This window comes from Zingiber officinale, chromosome 4B, assembly GCF_018446385.1.
Source record: "Zingiber officinale cultivar Zhangliang chromosome 4B, Zo_v1.1, whole genome shotgun sequence".
NCBI classification, from domain to species: domain Eukaryota; kingdom Viridiplantae; phylum Streptophyta; class Magnoliopsida; order Zingiberales; family Zingiberaceae; genus Zingiber; species Zingiber officinale.
Window position 1 is genome coordinate 122,283,225 of NC_055993.1, and position 14,177 is coordinate 122,297,401.

A 14,177-nucleotide genomic window follows, 5' to 3' on the forward strand; every position below is an offset into this window, starting at 1 on the left:
TACTAAAAGTAATGGCTAAGAAGATAACTATGTTCTAGGAAGAGAGAAGAAGAGACTGAGGGAGATAGCAGTGGAGGGAGGTGTGACTGAAGAGTGACTGAAAATGAAGTGTGAAAGGAGGATTTAAAGGAGGAGGTTATGACATGTGTCAAGAGTTGAAGGGTGAGTAATTTAAGTGGAGGGGAGGTTCTGACATGTGTCAAGAGTTGAAGGAGGTAATTTAAAGGGATGCGAGTATTTTAACATATGTCAAGGATTGGAGGGTGGGTAATTTAAAGAGAGTGAGAGGTTCTGACATGTGTCAAAGGTTGGAAGGAGGGTAATTTAAAGGGAGGAAAGATTATGACATGTGTCAAGTGTTGGAAGGAGGGTAATTTAAAGGGAGAAGAGGTTCTGACATTTCTCAAGATTTGGAAGGGTGGAATTTAAGTGGAGAGGGGTGTTTTAACATGTGTAAGGGTTGGAGGGTGAGTAATTTAAAGGAAGGAGAGGTTCTGACATATGTCAAGGGTTGAAGAGGGTAATTTAAAAGGAGGAGGTGTTTTCACAAGTGTCAAGGGTTGGAGGAGATGTAATTTAAAGAAAGTAAGAGATTCTGACATATGTCATGCGTTAAAAGTTGCAAGGGGGTAATTTAAAGGGAAGGGTGTTCTGACATGTGTCAAGGGTTGACTGGGGGTAATTTAAATATCAAATTAAAAAAGTAATTTAAAGGAAGAAAAAAATTCTGATATATATGTTAAAAATTATATAAAATAAAAAAATTGGATGAAAAAATAATAAATAACTTGATTAAAAAAAATAAAAGTAAATAAAAATCAGAATACAGAGCTAATACTCTACAATTATAACAATTTCTTAATTAGATTCTTATTGTGGCATAAGTAGTTGCATAACTCTTATAAAGTATAAAGTCTAAGCTCTATGATAAATTACTTAGATAACATGATGGGTATTAGTTTGGATTAAGATAGAACGGATTAGTAATATCGCATACCAAAAGAGTGGGTCGTTTTTTTTTCTTTTAAATATACAAAAAAAAAACTGATAAATTACAAGGGGCTTATGAATAAGTTACCTTACATGCATTATATATGACGTGTCAAACAAATCAGCGAGGAACAAGAATGGAATTGTATGGCAAAGTACGACAACTTAACGATGTGTTGAATTTAACGCTAAGCAGATACCTGACCAACGAGACATTTGGTTCACAAAAATAATTTACATCACAACTGATATAATAATATTATTATTGATCTAGCTAGCTAGCTAGCTAGTACATGATCTCGATCGGAGTTACAGAATAGACGTGCAAGATCTTATTTGATAATATATACATATCATAGCGATCGAGTTGCTACTTATAGTACTCTCTCATCATGCACTGCTCTTGAGACCTCCTGAGCTAGTTAAAGCCCAGTTGGGAATCGCAGCAGTGTTGGTCCCTTTTTTTACGGGATAAGAAGCAAACCTTGTAATACCACATTTGCCATTAGGGTTTCCAATGTTCCTTTCCACTCGAATGTAACCAGACTCTCCCCAGTTCTTACCCCACGAGTTCTTCACGGTCCAGTAGTCCTTGTCATTTTCAGTACCATAACCTACTACGGTCAAAGCATGATTGGCTGAAATATTACAGCTTCCGGTGAATATTCCCTGCAAAAATTATATTATACCTTGTCATTTTCATTACTCATGGAGCTAGGTTGATGCGATACACAAATTAAACAAGCTTTTGTGAGGAAAACACTAAATGATTGGATGCATGATTCAGACCGACCGATGCAATTACCAAAAGTTAGTTAATCATCTGGATGAATCTCACCGAACGATAGAGTTGGAAATCGCGTCCAGCAGCATCCATAGTAACACTAACTGGTTGATTTGCCACGGCCTTCTGGAGAGACTGCTCGTTGTGGGAAGGAACATTTTCGTACGAATCAATTGACACAACGGGAGCATTTACCTGCGTGCATGAGAAAGGCAGGCAACAAACGACATTTATAAAGTCATCCACAATGACGTGTATTCTCTAGCTGCAAATGGTTAGTCAATAGATCACCGTGCTATTGCAAATCCCATTTTGCCCCCTGTACGGGTAGGTCTCCTCACTGTTGATGCCACCATTGTTAACGATGAATTGGAACGCGGGGTTCATCCATCCACCACGACAGCCATGGTTGGCGGTAGTACAGTCCACTAATTGCTGTTCCGACAGCGAAATCAGATCACCGGTGACGATTTGGTTGATACCTTCAACGGCAGCAACTGTAGAGAACGCCCAACAACTCCCTATAGACACCATCAAAGGCATATATAATTAATTAGCATACCTGTTGAGATCATTTGAAACAGAGTACTTTACATCGATCTCATCTTTGGCAATTGCCATAGCTTGCTAGAAAATTAATAAAAATACTAGCTAGCAAAATTTCGACACTAGCATGCAGTAGATGAATTTCTAGATCTAGCTAGCAAAATTTCCATAAAATAGTGGCTAATTAAAGAAGAGGTAGAAGCATATCCCAATACCAGTTACTCCAAACGATCGAGAGAGAGGCAAAGAAAAAGGCTGCTGAAAAAACGTTCTTCATATATATATATATAGCTCACCGCAACCGCCCTGATTCTTTACTGGGACGACGGCGCCCTTCTCCCTCCAATCAATGGAATCGGGCAGATCGTCCCCTTCTCTCAGCCGGTACCGGCTGCTGATCTTCCCGGAGGCGGATCTCCTCAGCCGGGAGAAGTCCCTGAGGAACCTCGTCCGGTACTCCTCGTTGGTGAGGTCGGCGAACCGGTTCATCCCGAGGCGAAAGGTGTGCTCCCCGCGGTCGGCCGCTGCATTGTGCTTGTCCACGAACTGAAGGTTCTCCTTGAAGACCTCGAGCCGGTATTCGTTCAGATCTAGGTACTTTTCGGCAGGGTGATTCTTAGCCCTCCACTCCAGGTAGAGCATTCTCACCTCCTCGTCGCTGCGGACGGGGACGGCCCCGCCTTGCTTGGAGAGGGTCAGGACATCCTGATAGGGAACGGAGGAGACGGCAGCGAGGGCGGAGGACGAGAGGAGGAGTAGGAGGATAATGTCTACGGTGGAAGCCATGAAAGGAAAGAGAAGAGAGAAACTGGATGATCTCTTTGGCGATGGAAAGGCTTCCTTTATATAGAAAGAGAGGATAGTGTGTTGCCAGTTGCCACCTCTGGAAAAATATATTATTTATTTATTAATAATATATATTAAAAATATTATATATATATATATATATATATATATATATATATATATATATATATATATATATAATGGAATTAATAGAATATAATGGTAGATGTAGGCTGAGACCATAGACCACTATTTTATAGAGATAATTATTTTTATTATTTTTTACTATTTCTATTTTACTATCCCATGGTGATAAAAGATGAATACGTTTTCTTTGTCAATTTATTCCAAGATCAATACAGAAAAGGTAAATTAAGGACGACTACTATCCCAAGGCCTAGCACATATGATTGATATATTACTATAAATAAATACGAGGTCATCTAAATGGATACGATTTATATTATAAATATATATAAAAAATATTTATATATGTACAAAAATTAAGATGTAATATTTATATAATTATTATGAATGTATTAAAAACATTACATTATATTACTATGAAAAACTAATATGTAAGAATATAAAAATTAATATTTTAATTAATTTCATTCTTTCACTTTTCTAATTTTGAATTTTTACTTATTTTTAATCTAATTAATCATTGAGGACATCACACACATGTATACTGATATAGCAGCACGTACAAGCTGTAGATGCTAGACTTTGAGGCTAGCTATATAAAATAATGTGAAAAAAATGATATCGTGACACGCAATGAGTGGGTATTCAATGGATGATTATCCTTAATGACCGAGCCTTTAATATGTGTTTGTGTATATTCTTGTGGGAAACTTCATTGTTAGATATTTGATTATAATCTTCATGGGCATGAAAACAAACGTCCTTCTTGTTGTTGTATTCTTCATTCTCTTGTTAGCCGTTGATGATTGAATAAATGGCTCACCTAGTGTACCTTTAATATTTTTTATCATGATTGATAAAAGAAAATTAACTTTGTCTTTTTTGGTTATTCTAAAAGGTGAAGGTGAATCAAACAAACTTATTAAAGTTGTTGCTTCTTAGTCCGTAGGTGTGCTAGGCGTTGTAATGATCCGAAGGCTTCTATCCTTGTAAAAAGGATAGCCTCATTGCTCATGAATCATGACAGTTAATATTCATGACGGTATGATAACCACGTATAATACCCTTAAGAGTGCGTAAAACTGTAACAAAAATAAATACTTAAGAATTTATTTGATGACAGAGAAAAAATATCAGCACAATATATCCAACTAAAAACAATGACTACTCATATGATACAAAGTGATTTGTTCATCCTAATGCTCTTGTTAATTTGTAATCATTAGTACAAATAATAAGATATAGATTATAGAGAGAAGTATACTTAAATACGTAATATTTCGATCCTAAAATTTTGTATGGTAATATCAATTACTCCATCATTCTGAGTGAACAAAAACAATGACCACTCATGATGATCTACAAAATGGACACATGCTGATAAATAAAAAAATACACCAAAATCGTAAAATGCATAAAAGTAACCATTCTTGCTATAAAAAATACAATAGAATAGAATAAATTTACCCTAAAAGAAAAGGTCTGATATAATATTATTATTGAGAATTTCTAAAAAAACAAAAAAAATACTGATGATTTGTGACTTATCAGTTTATTATGTATCTAATGATGAGTCTCAAACTTGATGAATTAATAAATACTTTTTTTAATAGATGATTTTTAAAAATTATAATAAAAATTTACTATACGAAATAATAAATCATATCTCTTTATAGTAAAATTTGAGGAGGAGAAAAATATTGAATGGAGGAAGTCGTCTTTTGTTGTCTGCGAGAAGGTTACAGTGATAAATTCTTCTTGACGATTTCATAAACTAAATCCTTTGTTTCCCTAAATGAATCCCCTCTTACCTTTGATTGGCTTGGATGCCTTATAAGGAGAAGAGTGAATAATCAAGTCACAAAGACTATAGAATAATCAAGTCACAAAGACTATACAAGAGCATCCATTTCATGGTAGTACATATCCGTTATTTAAGAAACTCTTATAATGACATATAATTTCTCTCCTAATGGTACATATCCGTTATTCAAGAAACATCCAATCTCTGAGTGGTAAAGAACCATTATCTTGGAGATATCTATGTCTTGCTATTTACTCATGTCAAATAATCTTCATTTACATCAATATGAATATCTCTAATCTCTCATAATGACTATTATGTCAAGAGCATGTTCCATATTTAATATTCACAATTATTTCTATATATAACAGAAATGGGTCGATCAGTGAATAACATCAAAAGATGCAAATATATTTAATTTTCTTTTTTAGTTAGAATCTATTCATTCTAATCAGTTATTTTCCTAGTTATGCTCCTTAGACCGAATCATCCATAGTAATAGGATATATGCTAAAATAGTAGAAACTGATTAAAACTTCAAGTAAACAACAAAATAGTCACTAAGGGTAAAAATTGAGATTAACTTATAATCTCAAATGTTCCACATAATAGAGAAACAAGGATCCATTCTCCTACTACCCTTATTGTCGCAATAGCACATGTGGTATGAATCACATGCTACAATATTATTCTCTTTACTAAAAAGAACACATGTTTTCCATAAATTTAACATCATACAGATTTTGATCTAGACATATCTAATGTCTAATCCTGAATTCAACATATGAATTCCCATCTGACCTTCAATAGGTTTAGTAAATGATGGGTTTATTCATTTCGATCATTATTAACACATAAATAATCTCATCTTGACACAATTATCACGGCGACCTTAACTTATGAGTATGTCTCTGTTCACAGCTACGTAAGTTGTCCCATAAATAATGGTCTTACCTATATTTATACATAACAAACAGAGATGAATGTCCATGTGAGTGGAGTAATCTCAACATATCAACATGCTCACCGAGATCTTATATGAATGTGACAAAAATAGCATATACACTGAATAAATTATGACAAATCACACAATTAAATTACAATATCTGATTGTTATTACAATATTGTTACATTCTACGAAGTCCCAAATGTTAGGATCCTTTGTACGGCTAGAGAGGGGGGTGTGAATAGCCGACCCCAATTCGTTCGATTCTTTCTACAATGTCGAGTTAGCGCAGCGGAAATAAAACAATAGAAGCGACAAAGAAAGAAATCAAACCTCAAACTCGATGGATGTAACGAGGTTCGGAGATTAGGGCTCCTACTCCTCGGCGTGTCCGTAAGGTGGACGAGTCCGGTCAATCCGTCGGTGGATGAGTCCCCGGAGAACCGGCTAATACAATATACTCCTTGTGGGTGGAGAAACCTCGCCACAAACGTTTGCAACAGCAAACAAAGAGTACAAGAGCAGTAAGAAAAGCAATACAATATGAATACGATCGCACTCTACCAATTGCTTGCTTTCTTGTCGACTGGAGGTGAAGCAGCAACTTCACGCGACGCCTACAACAGCAGGAACCCAGCCGGAAGCTCACGCGAAGCTTTGGCGGAGCTCAACAAAGCTCAAGCACAAGAACAGCAGCAGCAAGAAGGAAGAAGGAGATCTTTTCGCACGGAAGATGCCTCGATCCTTTATACCGCGAAGAAGAAACAATGAAGAAACTAACCGTTGTGTCGCAACGGCTAGAACCCCGATCGGTCTGCAGACCGATCGGCCCAGACGCAGAGGCTTGCACGCACTGATCGGTCCTCAGATCGATCAGAAGCCCCGATCGGTTCGGTCTGGACCGATCAGGAACCTCCTGATCGGTCCATAGACCGATCGCCCCTTCTCTATCCCCTCGCTGCGGTCGTTCTGCTCCCAAATGGATCGGTCGGCAGACCGATCCACGCTTTTCTTCGCGAGGTTCCCGATCGGTCTCCGCATCGATCGATTGCAACCGCGAGCCATCGATCGATTCGATCGGTCACCGCACCGATCGTGGCAAACGCAGATCACCGGATCGGTCACCGCACCGATCCAACTCCCTGTTTAGAGTGCCCTCTCTAACCTAGTTCGGAGAACGAGCTCACCGAGCCCTCTCCGACTCCATATGCCAAGCTTCACTCACTTGGACTTCTCACACCAGATGTCCGATCACCCTGATCCATCTGGATTTTCCCTTGCCCGCTTCACTCACCAGGACTTTCCACCGGCTTCACTCACCAGATTTCACACCGCCTAACATCCCACTTAGGACTTTCTCATTCACCTAGCTTCACTCACTAGGATTTTCACCGCTTCACTCACCAGATTTCCAATCTGCCTGGCTTCACTCACCAGGACTTTTCCACTGCCTGGCTTCACCTCACTAGGGCTCGGCTTCACTCACCGGACTTCCCAACCGCCTAACATCCCAGTTAGGACTTTCCACCGCCCGGCTTCACTCACCGGGACTTTCCAACCGCCTAACATCCCAGTTAGGACTTTCCACCGCCTGGCTTCACTCACCGGGACTTCTCCGTGCCAAGTCTTCATACTTGGACTTTTCCTGCCAAGTCTCCATACTTGGACTTTTCCGTGCCAACTCCCTGCTTGACTTTTCCATGCCAAGTCTCCATACTTGACTTTTCGCGCCAAGCTCCCTGCTTGACTTTTCCGGCCAAGTCTCCATACTTGGATTTTCCGTGCCAAGCTCCCTTGGACTTTTCCTGCCAAGTCTCCATACTTGGACTTTTTCCCGAATCAGGTCAACCAGGTCAACCTTGACCTACGGTTGCACCAATAATCTCCCAAACATCTATTCTTGTCCCATATCAAGAATAGAACTCTCTCACGAGTGTCAAACATCAACATGCAACACAACTAGGTCAACCTTGACCTAAGGTTGCACCGACAATCTTCCCAAGTCAAACATCAAAATACAACTCGAGTCAAGTCAACTCGAGTCGGGTCAACCAGGTCAACCTTGACCTAAGGTTGCACCAACAATCTCCCCCTTTTTGATGTTTGACAAAACCATAATCAAGTTAGGTTAACCCGATAACCTAACTTAGGTTTTCCAACCATCTTCCAATGTCCAATGTTCTTTCCTTGAACATTCTCTAGACATTCTCCCCTTAGGTTAACCTGATAACCTAACTTGGGTTCTCTAATAATTCTCCCCCTTTTTGACACACATCAAAAAGAATAAGGAGGGTATCAAGGTCAAGAGTTTCTTCCTAATGAAAGTCCCATACCTTTCATTGAAACTCTTATTTTCCCCTTGATACTAAGCTCAACAGTCCACTTAGTGATAATCCCATATCACTAATCCTCAAAGAGTAAAAACTCCCCCTAAAAGTCAACTCCCCTTGACTAATAGTTAAAACTCCCCCTAAAGGCCAACTCCCCCTTGACCATTGCACCAACAATGTCTTGGAGAGTTTCAAACCTTTAGAAATCTAAAAACCAACTTTCAGCCGAAATTTCAGACATGCAGTCGAATTTCAGCACATTGGCACGCTATCAGACCTCACTGGATCGGTCACCAGACCGATCCACAGCACTCTGGATCGGTCCAGTGACCGATCCAGCCCTCTCTGGATCGGTCCAGCGACCGATCCAGACACTGATCACAGGGATTTCTGATTTTTCCTCTCCCGAAATTCAGAAACCCCTAATAAATTCCAGAAAATTCGAAAAATTGTGAAATTTTGAGGATACATTCCTCATATCATACACTACCATGGAAAAATAATTTTCTATGAAAATAGTTTCCATTTTCAAATCTTGATACAAAGTTCAAAAACTTTGAAATAGTTCAAGTTTTAACTCAACTTTGTATCACAATGTTCAATGATGAATGCTATCACTAGGAAAGCTTCATCAAGGTTTTTCAAATCAATTTTAAAATGCTTTTAAAACCATTTGAATTTAGGACCATAATCTTAGGGCTAAATGTACATGACTTGTACATAAGCTTTCCTATGATCCTCCATTTCTTGAATTAGGGTCATCTAGGTACAAGAATTATGCACCTTGATCCTAACTCATGATCCTAATATCTCACACACATCTAAAGTGTATCAAACCACATTCAAGTCAATTTGATGTGAGATATGGGTTAAGGTCAACTTAGGCTAAGTTCTCATGCATTTTCTAAACATCAATTTGATCTCAATATCAAAATGTGTTTTTCCTTAAATCAATTACATTGATTATAATGCAAGAGATGATGACATGGCATATAATGATATCATAAGTAAAAACATGTGCCAATGTCATGATGTCATGGCATAAAGTTTGAAAACTTAAATAAAGCATGACATATAAACTAGCCTAGCACTATCATGACATTTCAAATGATGATAAAACTAAACATGATGTCATGACATGTCATATGGCAAACAACCATGGTAAGTTAACACAAATAAAATACCTAGATTACCTATCTAAGTATCCTTAATCTCTTAGTTAACTTAAATTCTAATCCTAGATTGCCCATATATCCCTAAGAGAAAACCAAAATCCCAATTATGGTTTTTCTCTAGGTTTCCTTAAATTGTGCCAAATAAGATTAAAATATTCTCACTTTGGCACACTTTACTTTTCCAAGGAGTGAATGATAAAGATTATCCCCTTTCATTTTCAAAGGTTCCCAAAAACCTTGAAAATGCTCCTTGAGTGTCAATTTCCTCAAAGTTGGGTTAACTACCCTTCTTATTGGAGTTGACACTCTCTAACCCATTTATGGGGTAGAGAAGATGCTCCTAGGAACCCAATACCTATTAGAGCTCATTGGGTTCACTAAATATTCACTAGGGATAACTTCCCTAGCAACCCTCCTAATGACCCTCTTAGGCTTTAAAGCCTTGGTCATTTGGGTCTCATCAAGATCAACTCTAGGGGTGACTCCCCTTGTGACCTTGGTGGTGGTCTTCCTAGCCCTATGTTTTGTTCCATAATCGAATGGAACATTATGATAGGTGGGCTTGACCATTTGGGACTTAGGTTTGTGACCCAAACCTTTCTTGTCCTTGGGCTTTGGTTTTTGACCCTTAAACCCTAGAGATGACTTCTCCATGTTTTTAAGAGCCTTTTCTAAATTATCAAGTCTTGACCTCAAGACTTGATTTTCCTCTCTAATACCTCAAGTTTTAATTTGTCATTTTCTCTTGAGATATTCCTAGGCATGTGTCTAGTCTTTTTGGGATTTCTACCTAGGTTTTCCTTAACTTTAGAAGCGTTAATCCTAGGGTTGGTATTTCTAGTGTTATCCTTACCTAGGCTAACATGTTTAGCTCCTAAGCACATGTATTGGTTCCTAAAGTTAACATGCTTATCATTATTAACAATTGCAACAAAACTACTAGCATGAGTTTTAATAGAATTGCAATAATGAACCTTAGAAGTTACCTTAGGGTTTGCCTTAGCTCCCCCTATCGTTGTGCCCGGTCTCTTGCCCTTGTGAGGTTGCCTCCCCCTCGGACAATGGCTCCTATAGTGTCCCCTTTGCTTGCATTGGAAGCACACGATGTGCTCCTTGCCCTTGCGTTTCGGGACTCCGGCTTCCTTGACCTTTGGCGCCGGTGGAGTCTTTCTTACCCTCTTTGGACACTTACTCTTGTAGTGCCCAAATTCCCTACACTCAAAACACATTATATGCAATTTACTTGAACTTAAAGTGTTTGAGTTACCTAGGATTGAGGATGAATGGATGTTCTCTTCTTCATCCCTCCCGGAGGTAGAAGCTTCTTCTTCGTGCTCCGATCTTGAAGAAGAACTCACTTCCTCTTCTTCCTTGGATGTTGAGTAGCCCTCAACTCCCAACTCGCTCCCTCCATGATGTGAGCTACTTGGCTCACTAGGCTCCTCTTCATGGCTTGAAGTGGAACTCTCCTCATGGTACTTGGCCAAGTTATCCCACAACTCCTTGGCATTGTTGTATTCACCTATCTTACGCAAAATATTAGTAGGTAATGAAAATTCAATTGTTTTAGTTACCTCATTGTTGATCGTTGATTGATGGACTTGTTCCTTTGTCCACTTGTTCTTCTCTAGAGGCTCTCCTTCTTTATCCATTGGAGGAGTAAACCCTTCTTGTACACAAAACCAATTCCACATATTAGTCCTAAGAAAATACATCATCCTTACCTTCCAATATGCGAAGTTGTCGTTGTAGAAGGGTGGAATGGTGATGTCTTCTCCGAATTGATCCATCTCTAGAGCTTGTGCTCCCACGGGTGTGAATCCGATGAAGAGCGACCTCGCTCTGATACCACTTGTTAGGATCCTTTGTACGGCTAGAGAGGGGGGTGTGAATAGCCGACCCCAATTCGTTCGATTCTTTCTACAATGTCGAGTTAGCGCAGCGGAAATAAAACAATAGAAGCGACAAAGAAAGAAATCAAACCTCAAACTCGATGGATGTAACGAGGTTCGGAGATTAGGGCTCCTACTCCTCGGCGTGTCCGTAAGGTGGACGAGTCCGGTCAATCCGTCGGTGGATGAGTCCCCGGAGAACCGGCTAATACAATATACTCCTTGTGGGTGGAGAAACCTCGCCACAAACGTTTGCAACAGCAAACAAAGAGTACAAGAGCAGTAAGAAAAGCAATACAATATGAATACGATCGCACTCTACCAATTGCTTGCTTTCTTGTCGATTGGAGGTGAAGAAGCAACTTCACGCGACGCCTACAACAGCAGGAAGCTCACGCGAAGCTTTGGAGGAGCTCAACAAAGCTCAAGCAAAGACGAAGAAAGAAGAAGGAAGAAGGAGATCTTTTCGCACGGAAGATGCCTCGATCCTTTATACCAAGAAGAAACAATGAAGAAACTAACCGTTGTGTCGCAACGGCTAGAACCCCGATCGGTCTACGCATCGATCGGCCTAAGCGCATGAGGCTTCGCTTGTCACCGATCGGTCCCGGACCGATCAGGTGTCGCGATCGAAGCCCCGATCGGTCTGTGGACCGATCAGGGAACCTCGATCGGTCCATAGACCGATCAGCCGCCCCCACGCCATCGATCTATTCGATCGGCCCGCACCGATCAAAATGGATCGGCCGGCACCGATCCACGCTTTTCTCGCGAGGTTCTCGATCGGTCTCGGACCGATCAGATTGCAACCGCGAGCCATCGATCGATTCGATCGGTCACCGCACCGATCGTGGCAAACGCAGATATCCGGATCGGTCACCGCATCGATCCAACTCCTCGATTTAGAGTGCCCTCTCTAACCTAGTTCGGAGAACGAGCCACCGAGCCCTCTCCGACTCCATATGCCAAGCTTCACTCACTTGGACTTCTCAACACCGATGTCCGATCACCCTTGATCCATCTGGATTTTCCCTTGCCCGCTTCACTCACGGGACTTTCCACGGCTTCTCACCAGGATTTCACACTGCCTAACATCCCAGCTAGGACTTTCTCATTCACCTAGCTTCACTCACTAGGATTTTCACCGCTTGCTTCACTTTCCAGCCGGCTTCACTCACTGGACTTTTCCGCCTGGCTTCACTCACCGGACTTTCCCTTGCCCGGCTTCACTCACCAGACTTCCCAACCGCCTAACATCCCAGTTAGGACTTTCCACCGCCTGGCTTCACTCACCGACTTTCCAACCGCCTAACATCCAGCTAGGACTTTCCCAGCTTCACTCACCGGACTTCTCTGTCAAGTCTTCATACTTGACTTTTCCGTGCCAAGTCTCCATACTTGGACTTTTCCGTGCCAAGCTCCTGCTTGGACTTTTCCATGCCAAGTCTCCATACTTGGACTTTTCGCGTGCCAAGCTCCCTGCTTGGACTTTCCATGCAAGTCTCCATACTTGGACTTTTCCAAGCTCCCTGCTTGGACTTTTCCGTTGCCAAGTCTCCATACTTGGACTTTTTCCCGAATCAGGTCAACCAGGTCAACCTTGACCTACGGTTGCACCAATAATCTCCCAAACATCTATTCTTGTCCCATATCAAGAATAGAACTCTCTCACGAGTGTCAAACATCAACATGCAACACAACTAGGTCAACCTTGACCTAAGGTTGCACCGACAATCTTCCCAAGTCAAACATCAAAATACAACTCGAGTCAAGTCAACTCGAGTCGGGTCAACCAGGTCAACCTTGACCTAAGGTTGCACCAACACCAAAGACTTTACATATTCTTTAAATGACTCTCTAGTCTTTGGCTTAGCAAAAGAATCTGCAAGCATAGCACGTGTAGGGACATACTCAAAAATTACTTTTCTTTTAGCCATAATATCCCTTACAAAGTTATATTTTATAGCTACATGCTTGCCTTTGCTGTGATATTTGGGTTCCTTGGAAAAAGCTGTTACAACTTGACTGTCACAATAGATAGTTACTGAATTCTCGCTATCCTCAGTAATCTTCAGATGCTTCAGGAACCTTCTCAACCAAACTACTTCTTGCATAGCCACTAAACATGCCACATATTCAGCTTCCATAGTTGACAAAGCTACACAAGCTTATTTCTTGCTGTTCCATAAGATGACATCACCATTCAGTAAGAACGTATAGCCAGATGTGAATTTTCTATCATCCAAGTCCCCAACACAATATGCAGCTGAATAACCTTTTAGACTCATATATGATTCTTGAAAATAGAGACGATAATCTGTTGTCGCCTTCAGATATTTGAATATTATTTTTACCACCTTCTAGTGTCTTGATCCTGGGTTTGATTGAAAGCGACTAACTAAGCTAATAGAATAGCTAATATTGGGATGTGTACACAATATAGTGTACATCAAACTACCAATAACACTGCATATTATTTTTTATTCTTCTCACCTATTTCCTCTAGAGTTTTGGGACATATACTCTTACTCAAAATAGTACCTTTTACAATAGGTGTATGTTTTACGTTACAATTAGACATGCTGAAATGATGTAACTTCTTATTTATATAAGACTCTGGTGACAAACTCACAAGTTTTTTTGGACGATTTCTAATAATCTTTACCCCTAAGATGTACTCAGTTTCTACCATATTCGTTGTATCAAATTGTGATGATAACCACTTCTTGACTTCATTCACATACCTTACGTCATTTCTAGTTATCAGTATATCATTG

The 14,177-nt window shown here is 40.1% G+C and overlaps 1 protein-coding gene across 1 annotated transcript; it reads right to left on the reverse strand.

The window, feature by feature from the left end:
* Nucleotides 1–1,223: 1,223 nt before the first annotated feature.
* LOC121976342 (zingipain-2-like) lies at nucleotides 1,224–3,154 on the reverse strand. The gene is made up of 4 exons (XM_042528472.1): nucleotides 2,617–3,154; nucleotides 2,066–2,295; nucleotides 1,829–1,969; nucleotides 1,224–1,659 (listed from the first exon to the last, which is right to left on the reverse strand). Exons 1-4 carry the CDS (start codon nucleotides 3,104–3,106, stop codon nucleotides 1,381–1,383), a joined length of 1,140 nt encoding a protein of 379 aa, XP_042384406.1. The 5' UTR covers nucleotides 3,107–3,154; the 3' UTR covers nucleotides 1,224–1,380.
* Between the last annotated feature and the right edge of the window lie 11,023 nt (nucleotides 3,155–14,177).

What these genes read in the sequence shown, in the direction of transcription:
- LOC121976342 (XM_042528472.1), bottom strand. Translation starts at nt 3,106, where the DNA reads ATGGCTTCCACCGTAGACATTATCCTCCTACTCCTCCTCTCGTCCTCC. An exon ending in ATGGGATTTGCAATAGCACG is followed by an intron (nt 1,970 to 2,065) that starts GTGATCTATTGA and finishes TCATGCACGCAG; the next exon opens with GTAAATGCTCCCGTTGTGTC. An exon ending in ATTTCCAACTCTATCGTTCG is followed by an intron (nt 1,660 to 1,828) that starts GTGAGATTCATC and finishes TAATTTTTGCAG; the next exon opens with GGAATATTCACCGGAAGCTG.